Genomic DNA, 24,901 nt, shown 5'->3' on the forward strand with positions numbered 1-24,901 from the left:
AAAATTTCCCACACTGCCCTGCACCCAAGGGTCACACCCTGCATCTGTATAGACTGCAGAACAACTCACTGCAATGCATTATGCCTTTAAAATCTAAGTAGTGTTTCTCTTCTGGGGGGAAACAGCCCTCGCTCGAGTGTTCTGCATTGCTGTGATACATCTAGGGTCTCCAGTCAGTGAAATGATGAGTGCTTCTTTTCATCTGCAGCTTCAATTCCATCGCATGTCTTAGGATGCAGAAACCATCATCACCAGGCAGACCAGTGATAATTGCCAAAGCTTAGGGTGAGAATGTGGCGGTTGGTAACTATCAAGCCGTGCTCCTCTCTACAGACTGTGTGCTCTTACACATAAAGACAAGCTTGCTAATGACTTCTATAAATAAGTTCTCGCTTATAACTGTTGTTCCAGCAAAAGCTGCTGAAATGTAATCTACCCTTCAAGTATCAAACACCTTCCTTTTCTCTGCACTGTTTTATGGGAAAGTGAAGTGGACCCGAAATGCTGTCACTGGCTGTGTGACCTCTCCGAGCCTCCTTTTTTATCCTCTGTCTATTTCAGGAACAAACAGATACCTTGTATGAGTGCCTTGAGGATATGGGAGCTGTGGGTTTCATCTCTGTGTTCCTGGGGTCCAGCACAGAGTGGACACCTGGGACCTAAGTGCCGACAGAAATAAACTCATTTGGGTTGATGGCACTTTGGAAAGGTTAAAGGGCTGTAGAAATATAAGATTGACTGCTATATGCGGGGGAGGGACAGACTCATGCTCCCCTTCTCGTAGTCTACATCCTCTTCCCAGCTGTATCCACTTACTAGAAAATGAATACCATGGAAGTTCTTTGCCCAGCTCTTGACTTAAGCCATGGTGGGTAAGTTATAACCACAAACCAAATCCAGCCCACGGTGTATTGTTGCAAATAAAGCTTTCTTGGACTCTAGCCACACCCATCCATTTCTGGGTCCCCCCCCCCCCTGACTGCTTTAATACTAGGAGAGAGGAGTTAAGTCACTGTGACAGAAGCTCCGCAGGTCCCGCGGATGGGAAGACTCGCTATCTAACTCATTGCATTAAATGCCTGTTGCCTGCTAAATTACAGTCTGAGCCTCTTGGGAACAGGCTCCTCCTCAAAGCTCTCACTTCACCCGGTGCAGGGAGTACAGAGTTCTCCCCACTAGGTAGCAACTTCCTCAGGGTCCCTCGGGAAGACATCATTTCATTCATCGAAGACAATGCAGAAGAAGGAACTGCACACATCTAGCCGTGATTTCTGCGGGAGCCAAGGCTCTATTATCTGCTGCACAAGCAAGCACAGAGCAACAGCATGCATGCTAACAGCTGACTACTGCACCTATTGTATTCTAGACCCTGGACTGAGGCTTTATAGGCCAGCTCGTGAGAGCATACCCGGGGACCTAGGACATAGGTAGCATTACAATCCTTGTGTAAAGAGGAGACTCTGGGTTGCTTAGGGGTTCAGAGATGAAGCTGGGCTTTGACATCTGTACAGTCCTATGTGATGCTAAAGGTCTTGCTTGACTCCCTTTTGGTACACACCTCTGGAATTCAGATGGCTTCCTATCAGTTCAGCCAAGCAGCCCTTCTCTCCTTGCTTCTCATGATATCACATTCTATAGTCTGACCACTGTCTGTCTTGCTTCCTCTATCCATTGCTACTGTGGACAGACAGAGTGCTGAGTACTGGGGATGGTGGACATGTCTTACCCAGATTAGACTAGGGTCTAGTGAAAGACATGACAAACTGATCATTCTCACAATAAATATGGAAACAGCTATGATGTGTATTCCAAGTTGACAGGACTGTGATAATAACCTCTTGGGGGATGGGGGGGGGGGTCCTCTCTCAATGGATGACCCTCGAGCTGAGTTTTAAAGGGGTTCACAAATTAAAGTCAGATAAAGAAGGAACAGAAGGGTATAGCATGCAGAAAGGGTATTCTGTGCAGAATGTGAATAGACTGTGCTGTAGAGAAGGAAGACGTACAAAGTTTGAGGGAAACTGAAAGAAAGCTGGTAAGGCATTGTAACCACTGAGACATTCAGAAAAGTCAGGCCCCACACAAGGACTGGGCTCAGAGTCAGGCCTTTACCTTACAGGCAGTGAAAGCTACACAGAAGTTAATGGAGTGCTAAATGCCATCACAAGGTGACTCGGGTTTAATAAGGGACAAAGTGTAGGCAAACTATAGCATGTGCACAAGGCCCGAGTGATGTGTGGTCACTCTCCCAAGACACAAGGGGTGAGTGAACAGTACCTGTCACCTGTCACGTATTGGTGAATCACACTCCTGGAAAGGGAAAAGTATGTTTCCTACCGGAGGCTGCTCCCAGCTGGATCAATGATGGGGACAACTTGCTGTGGACTCAGAAGCCTGCTCACAGCAAGTGTTCATTCAGCAAAGACAAACACTTGGGAATTAGCTCAAAAGCTGAATTTCAGTAAAAAGCTTGGAGAAAGGTTTGACCTTGGTCCTTAAAAAATTCTGGAATGTGAATGTGGTCCTGCATCCAATTGCAAGAGTCTCGGTCCAAAATGAAAAATGCCTGAAAACCATGGGCATAAGATGCCATCATTACCTGTACCTGTGAGACTCCCAGTGGTCTTCTGCTATCCCATCCAATGTCTCCTTAACCATTCATCTGATGAATGGAGCATAAATTACCATATTGTAATAAGCAAGACACAGACCCTCTTTGAGCCTAAGCTTCCTCGTGTTTAAAATAAATGAGCTGGTCTTGGTTTTCTTTAAGGCTCTTTCCAAGACTCAGACTCTATGAAGTCGAATAATTCATTCAGCAAGCATTGGCTAACCCTCCACGCTGGTCCAGATTTCATGACAAACATCAGGAGCAAAAGGATGAATAGCATCCATCACATGAAATGCTTACCTAAAGGTAGAACTAGATATAAAGCCAATAGTTTTAAAGTAACATGGTATTTGGGTCTGAACTCTGTAAGAACTGAGCATGGTTACCAAGCAACACTTCCTTGACCAAGTGGTAGACTAGAGTTCTGGTGTCTCTATGAATCAAAAGCAGATAATGACATTAGCTCATGGAGTTTTTTGAGAAGTCAATGAGATGGTATTTCAGCTGACACATCTCTATGCCTATGTCCTACTTATTAATGTTGTATTTATAAATCTCAGCTTGCGGGGATTCTCTGGAGAAGGATCCCCAGACACATTCTCTAAGCATCTTTCCTTTCATCCATTGCAACGTGCTTCACAATTCTAGTCCTACATTTACTGTAGATGATTGGTGCTCAAAGATGTTAATGATTATCATCAATAAATAATGATGATGAATAACTCTGACAGTGATGTTCAGCTCCCACATGTCTGTACCAGGTATCTATGGTTTTCATCTATACTGGTCACCTAGGGCCCATGCTGTTTGGACAGTAAGGTACTTTGAATTTTCATTAGTCATGAGTCTCCTAGAGCTAGAACCAACAGAATACACTGGGGTATTTATAAAAGGAGATTTATTACTGAAACTGGCCTACCTGACTATGATTTCCAAGGGTAGATAAAGATGGGTGTTCCAACCAAGAAAAGCGAATCTGCCCTGCCTCTATCTCTTTATTCTCTGTGGGTGGATACAAACCCAGGTTGAAAGGGTTGATATGTCCTACTCAGTGTCCTAATATAAATGCTGATCTACCTTGACCAGAAACTCCTCCACAGACATACCCACAAGTATTACCAGCTCTCTGAACACCCCTTACCCCAGTCAAGTTGACGCATAAAATCCATCATTGCCAGCTAATTTACCATCACAATAAATCCTGAGTAAGAACACCATAGGAACAGAGAGGGGCTGGCGTCCTAGAGAAGGCAGGGTAATAGATGACCATGATGTAAAGAAAAGTAGGCAAGACCTCCTCTGTCTCTACCATGCTCCTCTCAGTGGCCAAAGAGATGTCTTCAAAATTCACTGAGTTCATTTACTTTCTTAACACCAGTGAGTTGCTGTTGCAAAGACCCTCACCACCGGCTGCAAAGACCCTTACCTTGATCTGCAAAGTCTTGTGTGTGTTGGCCCCACCCTGAGCCACTTTTATCCACCCCTAACCATCTGCACCACTTGCCACTGTCTTGGGCCCTTTGTATTCTGTGATCTCTGTGACTGACATACCTCCTTCTGATCTCCCCAGGCCTCATTCCCCTTCATCATCAGATCTCAGCTCAAATATCCTCTCTGCAAAGAGCCTTTCACTGGCTGCACTAATAGATGTTGCCCCCCTTCCATTCCTATGCACACCCCATTCTTCCCACTGCTGCCTTTTCCTTCATAGCTTAAATTTTTGAGCATAGGCTTGACAGAGCACTGCACAGGTAAATGGTCCTCCAACCCTGGCCAGTGGCTGCCTTTTGGATAGCAGAGTAGCTGCAGTGTAGCCTCCTGCCCCACTGGTAAAATGTATAGGAAGTTAAAAAGCAAATGAGAAATGTCAGGAGCAGTCAGAGTGTGAGCCCCCTCAGTGGCATGTTCTGTGTACTTAGGCTGTTCAGATTCGTGGTACCCTCTGAGTGAACATGGCTGCATTATTGATGCCCAATGATGTTCCAATGGTTTGCAACCCCACTGGACCTCTAGCTGGAGAGCTTTTTAGAAATACAGCACCTGGTTCCGCCCTCAAATTGTTATAACTGAAGTGGGGCAAGCACACATAGGAGAGTTTCAAAGTGCCAAGGGACCTGGATGGCCAGCAACACCTGCATTCTGCCACAAAAAGAAAATGTGACTTGTTGTTTTCAAAATTCAAAGGAAAGTTTCTATTTAGCTCATTATCTTTAACTCTGAAAACATGACTACTCCCCCGTTTAATGCAACACGGGATACTGACAATAATGAATGCTATTCAGAGTCATTCATTCAGAGTCACAAATCACTTTCCTGGCACAATCTTGTTAATTCCCAACCCAGCCAGTGCAAAGCACTGACACCATTACAGAGAGATCCATGATGCATTGGCTGTGACAGTGTTGTAAAGGGCAAAGCTATAGAAAGGCAGGAAAGCTGGCTCAATGCGTTTTGGAGTTTTCATGCAGGGAGGAGGCTACTAAGAGAGTTTGGGTAGATTTATATGTGTGAACTGGAACAAAAAGGCAGAATGAAATAAACTTTAGAATTGCAATTGTAAATTATTCCATTTTATTGTTTCTGATGGTATTGCTGTTGCTGTTTCTGAGACATGTCTTGGGTATCCCCAATTGGTCTCAATCTCACTAAGGAGTTGAGGATGGCCTTGAACCCTGATTTTTTTTTGCCTCCACCTCCCAAGTGCTGAGATTTCAGGAGTTCACCACCAAGCTCAGTTTATATGGTGCTGGATTTTGAACCCAGAGAAAGCAAGAGTTCTGCCAACTGAACTGTGTGTTCCCATCCCTCTATTGTTTAAGATTATTTGCATGTGTGCAGCTATGTACTTTATAAGCAAAGAAAACCATCTGGGTGGATTTATACTGAGTTGCTAATTTTTCTATCATGTGAGCTAGAGTTAGATGGAGACAAGGGAACTGTTAGACACATCTACATTTTTAAATTTGTTACCATAAAGTATGCGTTCATATTATTATAAAACTTTATTAAAAAATGCCTATAAGGTACATCTTAAAAGGGATAATCACACTAATTTTTTATGGGAAGAGAACAGGTTCTTGGTGAAGTGGTAAAAAATCTGATCATGTGGATAAAAGTCTATAGTGTGCTCATTTAGGCATATGCACATGCCATATTCCACAATGCAAGTTTTAAAGAATGAGGTAATGGAGAGAAACGCATTTCAACACAACTCAAATCCAGGACTCTTCCTGCACACACACACATGCACACACACACATACACACACACACACACACACACACACACACACACACACACACACACACACACACACACAACAGTGCTCACTGCACCAATCTTAGCAGGCAGTCACAGGTTTTGGTTAGAGGATGGGGAAACAAAATTTTGCAAAACCCAGTGAACCAGATGAACGGGCTGGCACTTCATGAGACAGAACCATCCACTCTCCCATCTGCAGAGCCAAGCATCCTACACACTGCCAATCTCCTCCCAGAGCCATGGGGATGGCTCAGAGTCTAACAGATCCTTGCTCACCCAAGGCTACCAGCAAGATTTACTCACTGCCAGTGGTAGCTGTTGGCGCTGCTGGGAGATGCCCACACCTGAAGGGCTGTTCCATTTCCTAATGTGGAAAATTCACTTAAAGATCACTTTAGGAGAAATATCCTGGGAGGGATGAAACACCAGATGGGTATAATCTTATTAAAAACATCATTGTTACCTCAACATGTTTGCAAATATGTGTAGATATGTCCATATCTCTCTCTCTCTCTCTCTCTCTCTCTCTCTCTCTCTCTCTCTCTCTCTCTCTCTCTCTCTGTGTGTGTGTGTGTGTGTGTGTGTGTGTGTGTGTGTGTATTATACACATAGATTCTATTTACACCTCCCTCTGAAATTTCACCAAGTAAAAGCGCATCCTTCTGATTGGAGGAACCAGACAGGTCAGGGACACCACAAGAACATGGCCCACAAAATCAACTGACCTGGACTTACAGAGGCTCACAGAGATCAGGATGCATGTAGGGGTCTGACATAGGTCCTCTGCATATATGTTATAGCTGAATAGCTTGGTGTTCTTGTGAGAACCCTCACAGTGAGAACAGGGGCTGTCCCTAACTATTTTGCCTACTTGTGGAACCCTTTTCCTCCTACTGGGTTGGCTCATCCAGCCTTGATGTGAGAATATATGCCTGGTCTTACTGTAGTGCGTTACACCATGTTTGGTTGATATCCCTGGGAAGCCTGCTCTTATCTGAAGAAAGGCAGAGGAGGGGCAGATCTAGGGGAGACAGGAAGTAGGGGAGATAGACTTGGGTGAGGGAAGGGAGGAGATACTGCAGTTGGGATGTAATACATGAGAGAAGAATAAGAAAAAGCATAGCCTTCTACTAGTCTCTCCGTATGCTTGCAATTCACCCTCGTATTGGAAGATAGGCTGTGCCTGATACCTTTCAAGCCAGGATTGTTGTTCTTATTCCTGATTTCCCTTCCTACCAGGTACAACTCATCCACTATAACCACGAGCTATACACAAATGTCACAGAAGCTGCGAAGAGCCCGAATGGATTGGTGGTAGTTTCTATATTTATAAAAGTAAGTCTTGCATGATTCCTGTACTCTGCTTGCCACCCCCTCCCGCGCCCCCCCCCCAATACCAACCAGAGCATCATTCTACAGTCTCTGTTGTAATTTTAAAAAGTTAAAGAAGTAATGTCAATTCATACCCATGCCTGCAGTAACGTTGGGGTCTTAGGACTTTTATAACCATGAGATTCATAAAAGATTCGGAGCTCTGGAAGTGAGGTGCAGAAGGGACAGGTTCCATTTCAGAGCTTTGGGAGCTGAAGGTTTGGGGAGCCTCCATCCTAGAGAGAAAGCAACTGCGATTTTCAGGGACAGGCTTTAGGCCCCACCTGCTAGTGTGGAACAAGGGGACAGTAGCAGAAGAGCTGGAGAGCCGATACCCTCTAGGACTGAAGGACGGTCCGTCACTTGCTGACACCCGGAGAATAAGAAGAGTGGGTTGATCCTCCCAGGTAGGCCCTGCACTATACCTCGGGCTTCCCCACAGCAGCTGAAAACTTCATCTTCCTTTCCCACTCAAAGGCTGATTCATAATCCTGGCAGTTAGAATTAAGACGAAAATCCCCATTTTGAATGTATGATTTTCAGCCATGCTCCCCAGATATCCAGTAGGCAAAAACAATATGAAATGTCCAAGTGAACAAATTCTGATTTCGTTCTTTAATTACCTTTGATATTTTGGCAGATGTAAAATAATGCAGATATGCCCATTTTTTAATGAAAAAGTAAGATTCCCTTTCCAATTGTAAAAAATAAAAAAAGAAATTTTTCAGTAGACTATGTTAGTTACAAAGGCTAATTAATGTACCGCACTATACGGGCTGCTAGAGAGGGTTGTGTACAAATCATTAAAGAAAATTAGACTAACCAGAACTTGGACTGTGATGAAGAATTTTAGTAGAAATTTAGCATTCATCATCAAGGAGTTTTAACAGAGCCCCTGGAATAATGGGAGTCTCTGGGGACCCCTTAAGCAATAGCGCCCACACACACTATCTCCCATTCCATCCCACCCCCTGCCAAAGCAGACTTTGTGCAACAGGTATTGGCCATCTTCCCAGCTGCCATGCCTCCTGCTAACTTCCTAACCTTCATCTGAGCCAGGCCAAATTCATGGAGCTTGTAATAGCTCAGGCAGGAAAGACACCCCAAGTCTTGCCTGGCTTTAGTGCTCATTAGTGTATTCCCATTGTGTGTCAACTCAACAGAGCTGAAAAGGGAACTGAGGATGAGAAGAGAGAAGGTGCCACTCAAACAACCACACACCCCCAGCCATGCCCCACTGGTACCCACAAGCCTGGAGCAAATTCTTACTCTGGTCCCAGTTATGACACATACAACCAATCCATGCAATCATGGTCCACAAGCCTAAGGGTATGTTGCATATTGTCATGTGACCAGGAGTCACCTCTTCCTGTGGTTTTCTACATGCCAAGCCTTCCATGAGTGATATCCAGAGGCCAACCTGCCTTTCCCAATGCTGCTTGTCCCTTGAAGAGCATCTCAGTTTCAGTCCCTGACTTTGCTCCCCTTTGCTTAAAGTTTCTAAGTCAGTAAATGTCGTCCTAGAAGCTCAAGCGTGTAACGGCTGACAGTGACTGATGAAGTGACCAGCAACCAACTTCCTCCAGTGCAAACTGCCGGTGTTCCATGGGCTCACGCAGAAATCCGCACTATGCTGAGATCCCAACCAACAGTCAGGCTTGCAGGCCCAGGTTGCTCTCCCGTAATTTGTTGAAAGGACCTATACTAAATCCTTAGGCCAATAAATGACAGGAGTCAGCTCCTGAATCTTCTCAGGCCAGTTTAGACCCCGGAGAGTTTTCCATTCTTTCCTTGAGCCTCTCTTCTTTCTACAAAGTCAACTCCCAGGCTTCCAGCTCCAGAGTGACCTCTGACTTGTCATTAATTCCTCTCCAAACTCCAAGTGAGCATGGGACAGAGGTCCACCATCTGCTAGACACGGGTACCCAGAAATGAGATGAACTGAATCCTTAGTCTCTAAGGGTATGCAGCGTCTGGTACTCACCAGCCCCATTTCTGATGCCCCTGCCTCCCGCTTCCAGCTCCCTGGAGCTGAAGTCCTCACATGCGAGTGGTTCACCTGAGCAAATGTCACCCTGACCAAATGCTGAACCAAAGATGCCCGAGGGTTTGGGGGTAAAAGGAGATGGATCGGCAGTTAAGGGTACTTGTTAACAACCCTGATGATCTGAGTTCAATTCCAGGGACTTGGGTGAAAAGAGAGAACTGACTCCTACAACTTAGCCTCTGAGCACTACACATTCATCGAGGCGCACATGTGTGCATGTATGCATGCAAGCACACGCACATACACACACACACACACACACACACACACACACACACCACACACACACACACACACACACACACACACCACACACACACACACACACACACACACACACACACACACACACACACACACACTTCCTCCCATGACCACAGGGAGCTGAGATTGGCTGTAATAGCTGTTTGATCTCACACACCATTAACTTCCAACTTATTCTCACTTAGATTAAGTACATATTCTATCCTCTCACCCACACGGCCAGCACACTTGTGCCCACAAATCATCTGTGTGCACTTTGGAAATATCTCAATAATCTCTAACCAGATCCAAATGGGGGCTGGTCGCAACCCTAGTATTTATTGTCTAGCTTGCCAGGTACCAGGAGCCCGGCACCCCCAGCAATTAAGAGCTGTTGCAGATTCCTGCTCTGCCAGACACGTTCATGGCCCCTCCTGCTATCACACAGTACACAGCACAAACAGAAGGCTCTGAGAGCTATCCTTTGAATGCTCAAGAGTATGTCACAACAGAAGCTGAATTTGGCATGCATGTTTCCAGGGAACAGCAATGCTTGACTTGGGGCTTTTTCCCCATCGGAGGTGGGGTTTTTACCTCCACTGAGCACCCTCATTCCCCAGCACCTGTCAGTCACAACAACACACCCAGGAAACCCTGTAAGAAGAAAGACAGCTGGAAGCAAAATAAACAGTCTGTGCTTCCTCCAAACTAAAGGTACCTGTTGCTTATCTAATAGCGATGTTCATCTGCTGTGATTGTTTTTCCCCCCAACCCTCGGAATAAATCAGATTTAAAATGTTGATGTGTCACAGCATCTGATTAGCAGCTGAGATGTAAATTGCAGAGCCTCACTAAGCAAGGTAGGAGAGAAATGACTAAGATAAACAGTGGTCCTGAGAAAAGACTGAGTAAAAGGGGCGTTGTTAAGGAAATTCCACAGCTACAGGAGGCTGCCTGTAGAGTGGTCTTATAAAGGGTGGTCCTATAAAGGGTGATTCTCTGATCCTTACCTGCTTGTCACTCAGCTGCTTCTCCCAGAAGAAGAATCTGGACATGGAAGAGCATAAGTACAGAAATGGAAATTCATCTCTAATACAATGTTTTTGCCCATTATAGGGACTTGATAAATATTTCTAGGATAGATGGGTGGGTGGGTGGGTAGATGGAAGAAAGATTGGATGTTGGGGTTTATAATATATTCATATGCTAATGAGCAGTAGAACTACAAGGTTCTCTTTTTTCCTCCCTCTTCTGGCACCCCTATTCCAGATATTCTCTCTACTTAGACACATGATCCTCTCCTGGCATTTCATTCCATATTCCCTGCTCAAAACCCTTTGAATGGTTCCCCATTCCTGAGGATTAAATATATCCTAGCTTGACATTCAAAGCCTAGCATGGGCTAGCCTCCCATCCTGCCTTTCCCAAAGCCTTCAACTCCACTAGCTATTTGTATGCGCATCTGCCTCTTCTGAACAGGTCCTCAGCAAGGATTTTTTTCTTGTCTCCTTGACTTTCCTCCTTTCTCATATTCTAGCATTAAAATACTGTAGCTGCCACCCATCCTTCCAAACCAACTCAGACTTTGACTCCCCTGACTCCCCAGACAGAGAGCAGTCTCTCCATGAGGACTCTATCAGAGCACTCCTTAATCTACATGAGGACAATATGTTTGCCTGCCTCTCTTCCATCTCAAGATGAGGTGTCCTTACAGAGTAGAATGTGTGTCTCTGATCTCTGAATTTCTAGCCATCACATTTGGACCCATGGCAAGCCATCAATATGAAGGAATGAAATAATGCATAATATTTGCCCTGGGAGATTGACACCCAGTCATTAACACTTTCTCTTCTCTTATAGGTTTCTGATTCATCAAACCCATTTCTTAATCGAATGCTCAACAGAGATACTATCACAAGAATAACATATAAAAGTAAGTTTGGTTCAATTTTCTTTACAGCATCTATTCTACAAAGGTTAGTCCTGTCAGAAGGCAAGAAGCCAGAACAGATGAGCTCTGTGGGCCCCTTTCTGCTTCATGATCCTTTAATTCTGTAGAAAGTCACTCTGGAGAGTCAGAGCTAGCTGAGAAGCAGCCCATTTTAAGCATAAGTCCCCAGAGTGTCTTTGTCATCCACGCCTGTCTAAGGCAATAACAATTATGATGATGTGGTCATCGTTAGCCTGTGGGTTGGTAATGAGCTGGGGTATTCTACCGGCTGACTCACTCTACTGTGTCAGCTGTCCGTCGTTGGGATTTTTGCCAACTATATGATGAAAAACAAAATCCACCAGGTACTCTGGACCCAATGTGACCTTTTCAGAACCACACCTGAACCAAGTCTTATCTCCTTCCAGGAGGAGGTTGGGTGGCATCTTCCTTCATTCTCCATGCCCTGGGGATCTGTAGGGTTCTGCCAACCGCCCAGGCTTTCAGATTGCTTCATCTTAAACTCCTTAATCAGAAAAGAAGAAATTGCACCTAGATAAAGTGGGAGAGCAGAGAGAACGACACTGTCATGCACAGTAAACCTACCCCACTGCCATGCACAGTAAACCTAGGGGCAGTAAGTCTTGGGGAAACCATATGAATAGACATATATCAAGAGATTCAAAGTCAAGATGGGAAAATAGGGGTATCTAGTTAGGAGTGGACAGGAAACTAGAATTCAAGTCTTGGTTTGGACCTCTGTCGAGGAGCCCCTCACGTCAATGCTGCTGCTTCAGCTGAAAAAGTTCAACCCCAGGTTTCTGAAATCTTGAAGGTCTAGATTTGTGACTCAAACAACAGGTACATAACGAGTTTCACCAAAGGAAGATAGAACATGCAGACATTTTATTTCCCACATCTCCCTGCTGAGGCCTTCCTGTAGCTGAGCCTGTAGAAGAGCTGTCCCTGCTGCTTCTGTCTCCAGTGTGATATGGAAGGACACTACAGAGAGCACGGCCCTCTGGCACTGGCTGCATCTTTCAACTCACACCTTCTGTGAGTTGACTCATAAAGATGATTGAGACAGCTGCACTCCCCACAAGGGGACCACAGTCAAGTCCCTCCTATATACAAAGAGGTTAGGGAACTGATGGGGTAAGCCACTGGTGAACCCAAGATCACTCCACTTCTACACACATCACCTACAAGACTGACTGCCTCCCTCATCAGCATTCTTGTGGCGCTCTCTCGAAGCACACTCAGATTGCTCAGCTAAGGGAGATATTTCTGTCTTGTGTGTAAATAGCACATTTATAACTGCCCATAAAAGATTATTATTCTTTTAACTTTTTTTGATTAAAAAAGAGCATGAAAATTAAATAAAATGTTTTCAAATCATCTTGAATTTGCAGTTTAGAGACTGTGAAAAGCCATGAAATTGCACATTAAACCCCAACACACAATCTGTCTGATTTCCACTTGCATAGAGGATCATTAGGGGTCCTTGGCTTCCCTCCCCTCCCCCTACACCCACCTGATTAATATTAAGTGAAGTGGTTACAGAGAAGGGAAAGCAGCGGAAGGAAAGAAAGAGGAAAAAAAGAGAGGAAGAAAGCAAAGAAGGAAGGGGAGGAAGGCAGGAAGACAGGTAAGCCAGAAGGAGGAAACCAAGGCAGTCCAGGCAAAATACCAGCAATACAAAAGTTGCTGAACATTCAAAGATTGGATCTGCCCCCATCAACAATTCATCCAAGAGTCACTTGAGAAACGAACATTCTCCTTCAGTCACAATAATGGAGGGAGCAGGAAAAGTATTCTAGAGCCACAGAAGTAGAAATTCTGTGTTTCCAACATAGAAATGGAACTCTAGAAAGAGGAAGTGGATGAAATCGCTCCATACCTGCCTGGGCAGAAAAGGAAAAAAAAAAAAAAAAGAAAGAAAGAAAGAAAAGGGAAAAAAAGAAAAAAGTTGAGGGGAAATTAAGCAAGACACTCTGGTCTGCATGACGAGACATGATAATGGGTCCTCTGATAGCAGATGTTATGAGAGAGGTGTCCCACATAGTGAGTGACCTTTGTCACACACCTGAAAAGAGTTTCACCACAGGGATAATGATGGCTTGATATACAGAATTGTCCCAGACACCGCCATGCTCAGGACACTGGCAGAAAGGGATTGATTTGCTCAGCAGGAAAGCACAGCTCTGTTCCCTCCAGTTAAATTTCCTACAGCCTCCAGCAGGGGAAGGTTGGCCCTGTGGCAGGTAGGTGGTCTGAAACAGGAGTCACCCTGAAGCACAAAACCTAGGCATCTCCCCAGCACCCAGCCTCTATAAGAGGAAGCAAGTTATCTTGGCATCAGCCCACAAACTCAGGTCAGGATAAAGATGGTGCCGAGGCTGCTTGGTACACATATTATTTTATCCTGCTTCCACACTCTTAAATGAGACAGGGAAAAGTAAATTCTCCCCCTGTCTTAGTTTGGGTTACCACTGCTATGATGAAACACCATGACCAGAGAAACATGGCAGGGGTGGGAGGGGACTTTATTTGGCTTACACTTCTATATTACTGTTCATCGTCACAGGAAGTCCAGAGAGGAACCCAAACAGGGCAGGAACCTGGAGGAGCAGACACAGAGGCCATAGAGGACTGCTGCTTACCTGCTTGCTCCCTGCAGTTTGCTGAGCCTGCTTTCTTATAAAACCCAGGACCAGGGATGCCACCACCAACTATGGTCTGAGCTGTCATATATCAATCTCGAATTAAGGAAATTCCCTAAAGCTCGATCTTATAGAGGCATTTTCTCCACCAAGGTTCCCTCCTTTTCCAATATCTCTAGCTTGTGTCAAGTTGACATAAAACTATCCAGCACACCCTCATAGGCTACTATTTCAACCACTGTATCCAAAAGTGCAAAAATACATCCCTCCCTGATCTCTAAACTACCCATTTCAATGCAGAGTTCCAATTTGACTTGCTCTCTTAGATGAAGTAGCCATACTTCTTTGTACTGAGCATCAAAAATTCTGAGGTGATGTGGAAGGGGTACTCTGCACACCCCAGGGCTGGTGCTATACATCTAGCTTCTTATCACATGAGTCTTCCGAGTGGGCATGTTTACTATCCCCAGTACACAGATGACACCAAGGTCAGAGGAAGGTAGCTGTGTAGTCACTGACTTCTACATAATGAGTGAGTGATCAGTCAGAACTAGGTGTTCACTTCTCACTGCTACACGTGCAGGTTAGTCAAGATTTCTCTCCTGCAGTCAGAGGTCCCCAGATCAGCTAAGGCAGAGGGACCTACATGGTTCTCATCTTTCCAGCATCAGAGGAACACCCAGCAAGTATCTTTGCCATCAGTCCATGAATTCCTGGGATGCTGCGTAAGGCTTGGTCTTGAAATATGTTCTCTCTCACTACCACTTATTTTGCACTACCCAGCACCTGCCACATGACTAAGATGCTCAACATCACAGCCCTCCCACAGAGATGGGGATTTGGGGGGAAGGAACTTCCTGAACCTCAACCCCATACTTCCATACTAAAGAGCATGGTTTCACACCTGGATATTCCTGGGTACCATTCTTACGTCACTCTTGCTTCTCTCCTAAAAAGTAGAAAAAGATAAGTTCTGAGGTCTCAAAACCAATTATAATTCTGGTGTTTTGACATGGTGCAAAACCTTTCAGCATGCTTTTCACTTAAACTGAATCTTGGGTTGATTAGCCACAGCATTGCTTCTTACAATTGGGGTTAGTTGCTTAGAAGGGGCATCAACTAACCACAGAACTAATGCAGTGACACTTGGCCAGCTCAGCCTGATCCTGCTCCAAGTTATCAACTCCTATACACATGCTATCTTATATGGAGATCGCCTATGGAAATCAGTATCCTCCAGAGGACACCGCCACACTGTCCTAATTGGCATACATAGTGGTCAGAGAAGGCATCTTAGACTGGAAGCCATTCTGGGTCTTCAAGCAGACTACCATCTCCTACCAAAAGGAGCACTCTGGGATAGGTAGATGGCTCAGAGGATGAAAGCACTTGAATCCTCAGCATCTACAAAACCACCCAAGCATGTATGTGTCTGTATAACCCCATCACTATGAGGGACAGAGATAGGAGGACCACTGAAGATTATTGGCTGCCAGGCTAGCTCTATGCTCAGTGGTAGACCCTGTCTGGGGAATAAAGAAGAGAATAATAAAGCAAGACAAATATACTCAATGACCTCCTTATATATGCTCATATACAACACAACCCACACACAACACATATTCATATACATATGCATTTACCATACGTAGAAAAAAAAGGTATATTATGGTTTTTTGATTAAAAATAAACTATACAAAGGCTGAAGAGATAGCTCAGTGGCTAGGAGAAATTAGTCCTCTTGCAGAAGACCCTGGCTCAATCCCTAGCATCTACATAGTGGCTCACAGCCATCCATAACTCCAGCTCCAGGGAATCCAAACCCTTCTTTTGACTATTTTTGTAGGCACCAGGTATCCATGTGGATATCTATATATGCAGGCAGACAAAACATTCATACATATAAAATAAAATTTACTAAGTCTGAAAACCTTTTAAATAGACTACAGTGTGGCAAGGGTAAAGACAGAAGGTGGTTGTAACCATCAAATAATGGGGCAATGGTACTGATGGTGACCAGGTCAACGAGGGAAAGGTGGTGATAGGTGATTGGATAAATTTTAAGTCAGCAGCAGATTTCTTGCTAAATCTCTTTTTAATGTGCAAGGGAAAACAGAGCCAAGGATTCCCATGAAATTTTTAGTTCAAGTCACTGGAAGGAAGATATTTCCATCCCCTGAGATGGGGAAGACTCAGATGCAGCGTGCTTGTGGGTGGAGAAGGGATCACAGATCTTGAACATGTCGTGCTTGGGATTTCTATTAGGCATTCAAGAGGAGGTGTGGTGTAGGCAGTTGGGTATATCAGCCTGGATTTCAGGAAAGAGAACCAGAGCTGTGATTGTGGACGACACTGACATCCAGATGGCATTTAAACTTGGGTGAAGTCATTGGAGTAAGAATAAACACAGGAGAGAGGTGGGACAAGTCCTCACTTCTGAAAGGGCGACTCAAATCTTCATGACTTGGAATGGAAAACCACTTCTAAATATATCTCTTCAGGGCCCTATTATGGAAAAGGCTCCTCTGTGGCCAGCTTACCAGCCAGCTGAGGAGGTACAGGGAGGAAGGAACAAGCACAGGAGTCAGTTGGCACAAGATGGAAGGAGTAGAGATAGCCCACCAAGCTGAGGACAGCATTATTGATGGCGGGGATAGCTGAGAAAAGGGAAACATGGGAAAAAATCATTCTTTCAAGATGTACTATAGATAATCTACATCATATACATTATGTTATATAATATTGTTATGTTATATATTACATTACATATTATAATATATTATATATTTATACTATATATGATATATTTAAATGTAAAGGTACTCTTGCCAAAGTACGGGAGAATTTTGGACGCCATTTGGTAAAGGCCACCATTATCATGGGAGAGGAGCAGACCTGGTGTGTTGTTCTTTCCTCATTGTGGTGATAAAATGCCTGGCAAATGCAACTTAAGTATGGGAGATTTAATTTTGGCTCACGGTCCCATGGTGGGGAAGATATCATGGCAGCAGGTGTTGGAAGCAGCTTGTTGTACTTTCCACAGTCAGAAGAGCTGAGCAAGGTGAATGCTTGAACTCAGCTCTCTCTCTTCTATGTCCCAAGGACCCCAGTGCACAGAGTGGTGCTGCTTACATATAGGGTGGCTCTTTCTACCTCAATAAACCCATTCTAGAACCCACCTTGTCGACATAGTCAAATGTTTGTTTCCATGATGATTTGAAGTCCCATTGAGTTGACAAGGCTAACCTTCACACTAGGCTCCTATTCTAGCTCTAGCACTGTCTTTGCTTTCTGATGTCAGAAGAGGTCAGAAGCACAACTCTGAGATTTGATGGCCTCATCAGCAAGCTAATGCTCAAAGGGCTGGGTGGGGATTAAATAAGGTAGTAGATCAATTGCCTGGATAGTAACAAATGTGAACTCAATGTGCAATATATTTGTGTCCCTACACTGTCTTAAGGCATATGCCTGTTGAATCCTGTTCCTTCAGGTTGGGAGGCAAGTCATTGTTGTGCCGAGAACAGTTTTATTCTGAAGATGAGTCCAGTGTAGGCCACACAAGCAGTGTCAGAGTATGCTTGCTTTTAGAGAAGCATACGCATCATGGATCTAAGTAGTGCACACAAGGACTTCATGAGATGTTACTAGTTTCCATGGGAACTTAAATTTCATTTTTTAAATTATTCTGTGAGCTTGGGTATTTTGCCTTCAAATATGTCTGTGCACCATTTGAGTGCAGTGCCCCCCAGAGGTTCAGAAGAGGGAGTCAGATCCTTTGGTACCAGAGTTACAGCTGATCTTGAGCCATCATGTGGGTGCTAAGGATGGAACCCACATCCACTGGAAGAGCAGCCAGTGCCCTTAACTTCTGAGCCAGAAGCTTACACTTCATATATCTGAGTAGAACTTGTAAAATATTCTCACTAACCATGACTGACAATAGAAAAGACCAGCTTGAATTAATTTCAGGCTGAATTTTAAAAGTCTTCTAGAGAAAATCCATTTTATTAAAGTCAAATTCTGCTTCAGCAGAGTGAGGGTCAAGACTGAAAGCATGACATTAAAAAATGGATTTTCTTAGAAAGGCTTTTCTTGAGGAGATATTGGTAATTTAGCTCGAAGTACTTTAATTTTTAATGCACTGTACGGGTATGGTGTTTGTAAGCCTGTTTCCCTTGTTAATTAATTAGTAGACATGGCACCTCAATTACATGAAAGGTAACATTTGTATCATTTTAGTAACACTTGATTTCATTGAACCAGAACCCTTTTCTACAGTATTTTCAAGAGATGAAACTAATGATTAATGGATTGCAAAGACTCCTTCTAGAATGGATAACAAGCAGTAGTTATCAGAGCATTGCCACAGTGAACATTCTTCTCAAATCCTCGGGCAGAGTGTTAGTCTGGTGACTTTATCTTCTTTCAATTGCCATCCTCATTTGTTATGTCTTAGATGTCAACCATCCCCACAGGCCTGAGTGTCTGTGCACTTAGTCCCCATGTTGTAGTACTGTTTTGGAAGGTGGTAGAATCTTTAGGAGTGAGACCTTACTGCAGGAATTAGGTCATTAGGAGTAATAGCCCAATCCTTGTTCAATCCAGACCTATCTGTTTCTTGACTGTTAAGGCAATGAACCTACCTATATTACCCTCCTGCTGTCAGAGCTATGAGCCACTCCCACCACCATGTCTTTCCTGACATGATGGAATGTAGTCCCTAAAACTGTGAGCCAAAAGAAATCCTTTCTCCCTTAAGTTGTGTCTCCCAGGTTTGCAGTCACAATGAGGAGAAGTAACTAAGACAGTGCTCAAGTCATGGATAGGAGAGCTTAGATCTAACAAAGAATGCAGGGGACCACCACATCCAATTATAAAGACATCAGCTTACTGTGTTAACAGACCCACTCTCCAAGGCAATAAAGACACAGTACTGGAGGCATATGGAGGAGAGTTTATAAACATGGCAATCGTCACACAGAGTAAGCCCCTTAAAAGGTGCTTTAACTAGCCTATTTGTAATTTCAAGTTACCCACGCTTCCTCCTGAATTTCCTAGTAAAATATGGATGTGTAGGCAAGCACAGACTATCCTGTAACTGCCTTCAACTTCACAGCTCTCAGGGCGAGTTCTTCACACAGTTCCCTAGGGAACACAGTGTAAGTGTGTTGAAGGATCACCAAAGAGCTTAAGCACAATGCTCCAGGTGCCTTTCTCAATGCTCAATTGAATGTGTACTCTCATTTCAGAGGAACAGACTTAGAAGTGTTTTCTCATAGTGGGAAGCACCACCCACCTATTTCCATGTTGCTGTCTCAGTAGATACTCACAGCAGTGAGAAACTGATGAGATGGAACTTACCTCTAAGAATACAGCTCTCAGAGGCCCTTTTCTTCATTTGTTGTCTGTGTAAAACAAAAACATGATACTACTTTATTCTATTGTAATTGCCTTTTTTGCCTCGTTTCAGTTGAACTTGCCTCAGATTACAAGGGGGAATGTTATTTATTCCATATACTAAAATTGCCTCATAGTTTCATATTGATCAAAGCCAGTATTGATTTTGGGAAGTATCAGGCTGTTTTCTCAGTGGTGTGGTCTGCCTTGATAGGAACCATATAATCAGGGAGCAAGAGATGTTGACTATCAGCAGTGGCCCTTGTGAGTCAGACCCGTGCACTTGGCTAAGGCACCTAGTGAAAGTTCAGATTGAAAAAAACAAAATGATTCCCTGTTGTATTGGCTGAGACATTGCATCACAATGAAATGTTTTGCTTGAACAACAACAACAACAAGCAGAAGTTAGCTGGGGACTTTTTTATTATTCACTTTACATCCTACTCACTGCCCCCTCCCAGTCAGCCCCTCCCACAATACTTCCCCCAAGAAGCTGGGGGCTTCTTGGTTGTAACTCTGAGAACTCAGGATAAGATAAATTCTAGATCCAACATAGTGTGCCACAAAACCAAAGGCACAGTGGTCAACTTCCACAGTCTTCCAGAACAGTAAAAGTCTATATATTGATTATCCAAGGGTAATTTCCTGTCCTTCTAAATCCTTATCAGACAGATTAGCAATGCAATGCTTCCATGCCAAACCTTGGCCTACTAATGATAAATTTGGCTAGATAAGCTCCTTGATGTTGAGAGATGTTTTGGGACCTATGGGATTTTTTTTTTACCTAAATATAGCCTTAGTAATAATTATCCACAACTGTCCATTGCTCCAGGTAAGGAAAAGTTTTTTGAGTTATCCATGAAGAAACAGTAAGTCACTGTCAAATATATAATTATAACTTACACTTGAATTATGACTCCCATCTTGAAGTCTGAGACTTTCCTTTCTATAAATCATTTTTTCTCATAAGAGAAATTTTGAGAGACATTTCTGAATGCCAGGGCTGAAATTTTCTGACGTACCCATAGTTATTCTTGGGCCACACTACCTCTCTCCTATGGTCTTAGTTACTTTTCTATTGCTGTGATAAGACATCATGACCAAAGCAACTTAATAGAAGAATGTTCATCTAGAATGTAGAGTTTCAGAAGGGTAGAGTTCATGACCATCATGGCGGGGAGCATGGCAGTGGGCTAGCATGGTATTGGAGCAGCAGCTAAGAGCTAGCATCTTGAGACTCAACTAAAAGGCAGAGAAAGCTAACTGGACATGGACTGAGCTTCTGAAACTTCACATCCTGCCCCCCACCCACCATGACATACCTCCTCCAACAAGGCCACACCTCCTAATCCTTCCTCAACAGTTTTATGAACTGGGGATCAACTGTTCAAACATGAGCCTATGGGGCCATGCTCACTCAAGGCACTGCACTTATCAAAATCACTGAGCAAGCTCATACTTCTGAAATTCCAATGTCTAGAAGAGCACTATTTTAAGGTCAGTCTTTGAGACAATGTTGTATGTTATATTCATGCCAATTTCAGCAATATAATTATGAGAGTTCATACATGTTTGATGTAGAAACATGATATCACCATATAAAGCTTGAAACAAGACCAAGAGCCTCATGCTGATGTCTTGGGTGTGGTGTACAAGAGATGGTAGGTGCAGTATACATTAAAGTTAGTGCTGCAGCCTCCTTTCCCATTACCTGTCCAATGTTGACTACTCCTTACTTGATTTCTGCTCAGCACCATCACTAGGTAGAGCTGCTGAGCAGAAAGCATTATATCTGATCATTTAGTCTTATGTTTACTGAACAGTCTTTGATTCCAGACCTCAGACTGGAATCCACAGTAAAAGAAGCAAACACATTCCTCAGAGGCTCACAGTTTAGTGGAAAGAGTCAGATAGCTAAGTAATTCCTGGGAAGCTGATTTAGCTGGGAAAGTCAGAGTCCTGGGAATGACAGGGAGTTTACCAGGGGAGCTGGGCAAGGATGCTGGGGGTCAGAAAGGTGACATCAATGCCATCCAACATGGCTGAGTACTTTCCTGGATTGAGCCTTGTGCTAGACAGTATTTGTAAAGCATGGTCCTATTTGTTCCTCTAATAGCCTGTGAGGCAAGTATTCTACATCACATCTGTATGCTGTAGACATGGAAACAGAGGCTCTTATCACCTATGGGTCCAAGGTCTTACAGATACAAGCAGCAAAGCCATTATTCAAACTCAGGCCCCAAGCCCAGATTCTTCATGCTGGATGGTTTCAATTTTTGTAGAGGGAAATTAAGAGTAAGCATACAGACGAAAAAGATTGTTACGAAGGGCACAGTGGCGGCTGCTGATCTCAAAAGGGTGGCCACCAAGTGTTGCCATTGTGTCTGACAGAGGGGTGACCAAAAGGACTTTCCCACCAGGACCCCAGCAGATCATGGCTGGAATATGAATGCTATGGTGTTTTGTAAACATGCTGGCACCCTATGAAGAAAATAAACACATAAAACATCATATCTTTTGTTTCTAGCCTGGCTTTCCCCAACCCTTTCCTCAAATATGGCTGTAGCATAGAGGCTGGTCTAATTTCAGGAAAATATAAATCTTCTTTATCTTGGCTCCAGTTCTGCCTAGAATCTCCCTCATGTCTACTGCATTCATCCTTCCCTCCTCCCCACCGCCCCAAATAAAATAAAATAGAATCATAGCAGCGCGCTAGAGTACCCAATATGCTCTTCGTACAAGCTTGGTTAAACAAATCACATTGACCTTTAATAAAAAAAAAACCTGCGGAATGCTTCCTTCTCTCATTCAATATGTTAATCTTCAGGCCAAACCGCCATCAGAGCAAGCCTCATTAAGTCCAAATCTGATCATGCCATCTCTAGTTTGAAAGCCTTCAGTGGTTTCAAACTGCCTCCAGGCTGAAGCCCAAACTCCCAATAGCACAGGCAAGGGCCTCCTGGATGTGGCCTGCATTGACCCTGCTAGCCTCATTTCCCACAATATCCCTCCACCTCCATCCCGCCCACACTTAAGCAGTCCCTAAGTACCACAGCCCTTCAAAACTCCCTCAGCTCTGTCTCCAGTGCCTCTATCTGCAGTACCCTTGACACCTCAACCCCTGCTAGTCACACACTGATTACTTCCTGTCATTCAAGATGCAGTTCAAGGCAGTTCCTCCATTCATCTTTGTCTGAGTCCCCTTCCCCCACTCCAGATAAAGCTGACAGCCTCTCTCTTAGCCCGCACATCACTGTTTGTGACTCCTGCCTGCACTCTCCTAATTATGCCCAGATCCTCTGCTCTGAGCTTGGTGCTAGGAGCACAGGTTCAGCAGATCCTAGAAACCACTGCAGACAGTATGAGATGGATACCCATCTCATTATGTTATTGACTGATCAAACTCAGAAGGACTAGCACGGGGGTGTGTGCTGTGGACATCATGGCTCTGTGATAGGAAACCCTGATATCTCATGCCACAGAATAGACTCTTCCAGGCAGATTCCAGTTGCCGCTTCCCTCTTTGGCTTGTCCTGGGTCCTTACTGTTCCCATACAAAGTGTTTCTATTTAAATGGAAAAGTGTTTACAAGGTGCCAAGCATGGTAGAATACACCTGAAATCCCAACCAATGCTTAAGAAGTAGATAGTTAGTGGTTCAAAGGCAGCCCAGGCTACATGAATGACATCATGTCAAAGAAAAAAAAATGGCTAGAGAGCAGCTAGAGAGCAGCTAGGAGTACTTGCTGCTCCTGGGGAGGACTCAGGAGTTCATTCCCAGAAATCACATCAGGATCAGGTGGCTCACGGCTGTCTATAATTCTAACTCCAGGGGTTCTGGCAGCTTCTTCTGGCCTACAGGGGCATCTGCACTCACATCTGCATTCATGTAGAACCATAAGCAAAGCTAAATTATTTTTAAGAAGAGAGGGAGAATGGGGAGATGGAAGGAAGAATGAGAGGAAAAAGGAAAAGTGGAAGAGAGTGAGGGAGAAATCCTTCATCTTAGGGTCAGTCAAGTTTTTCTCCAAGTCCAGGTTGGCTGATCTCTCTTGGTGCATTGATGGAGATCTGGAGCGGTTCTTGTGGCATAGTAGAGGAGGGAAGGTATAATATTAAAATCGTTAAATAAATCTTGGCTGTGTGGTCCACACTACCCACCCACCAGTGTTCTGGGTTCCTCAATGAAAGACATACACACAACCTTTATATTTTGATATGCCTTAATCAGCTCAATATAAATTCCTAACCTCCACATGGCTAATCCACCTCCCTTCGATAATCCCAAGTTATCACTCACTACATTTCATATTCTACCTGGACTGCCCTGGACCCAGTTGGGCAGCCCTCTTGGGTCACATTCTCCTGGCTCCTACATGGCAGATATACCTCCCTGTTCTGTACCTTCTCAGGCGTGGTGTCTTTTTCTCTCCTTCCCCTTCACCCAGCATGCCTGATCTCTTTCTCCTCCCTCGGTCCCTAGCCTGGGAACCCTAAAAGTCCCTCCTCTGTATGCCTTGCCCAATCACTAGCTGTTGGCAACTTCTCTGATTTACCAATCAGAACCAACAAGCAGCAGGATCCCCGAGAGTCTTATGTCTGGATGTGTGGACTCTCCTGTAAACAATTTTGGGGGGGCCAAACTGACACAAGAATACAAACAACATTAGACCAGACCCACTACGAGAAGATTTTAGATGGAACAGGTAAATGGTAGATGTGTTTACATTTTTTTCAAACTACTAACTTAATTAGTCTGTTCACACTTGACAGTCGGGGAGCAGGAAAATTCAAAACCCTCAGCAAAGATGTTTCTTTCTAATCAGAGAAAGTTTCAACAACTCTTAGAGGAAGAAGACTCTTCCTAGTGGAGAAGAGTCTTTGCCTATAAACATAGATGGCCAGCATGAATGCCTACCCAGCAGCAGCCAGTGTCCTCATCACCCTGCACTGACATCCGCATATGTGCACTGCACTGTGCTGTCTGGGGCTTCAACTGGAATGAGGCAGGCACTGCATCTCCCCTGCCCATTGCTGTTGGACCAAGAGCCCAACCTTAGACCAAGCTCAAATAGGTACTTAGCAAATATCTGGCAAATTAATGAATGGCCTTCCCTTATAGGTCAGGAAAACTGCAGTTTTCCCGTTCCTGCTCGGCAGGCATCAGCTTCCTCTGTGGCTGTAGACTTTGTCTCTCTGGTCTTTATTCTCCCCATCCATGTGGATGTTTTACTATATGGAGTATGAAGTTCTAGATATCGGTGAACATCTTTTCTTATGCATCACTTGAGTGATGACATCAGCCACTATCCAGTGAGTCCTTTCCCAGTGGGAGTTGGACACACCCAGAGGGGATAGGGGTGTGAGCTTGTCTCATCT

The 24,901-nt window shown here is 44.2% G+C and overlaps 1 protein-coding gene across 5 annotated transcripts in view; it reads left to right on the forward strand.

Annotated features, from left to right (window-relative positions):
• Car10 (carbonic anhydrase 10) overlaps positions 1-24,901 on the forward strand; it is a 504,947-nt gene that overhangs the window by 474,750 nt on the left and 5,296 nt on the right. For all 5 annotated transcript variants that reach the window (XM_030246368.1, XM_030246367.1, NM_001361707.1 and 2 more), the window contains 2 exons: positions 7,112-7,207; positions 11,394-11,466. In XM_030246368.1, coding sequence (XP_030102228.1) covers positions 7,112-7,207; positions 11,394-11,466 — 169 coding nt within the window. The remainder of the gene's footprint in view (positions 1-7,111; positions 7,208-11,393; positions 11,467-24,901) is intronic.

The sequence above is a fragment of the Mus musculus genome, chromosome 11, assembly GCF_000001635.26.
Source record: "Mus musculus strain C57BL/6J chromosome 11, GRCm38.p6 C57BL/6J".
NCBI classification, from domain to species: domain Eukaryota; kingdom Metazoa; phylum Chordata; class Mammalia; order Rodentia; family Muridae; genus Mus; species Mus musculus.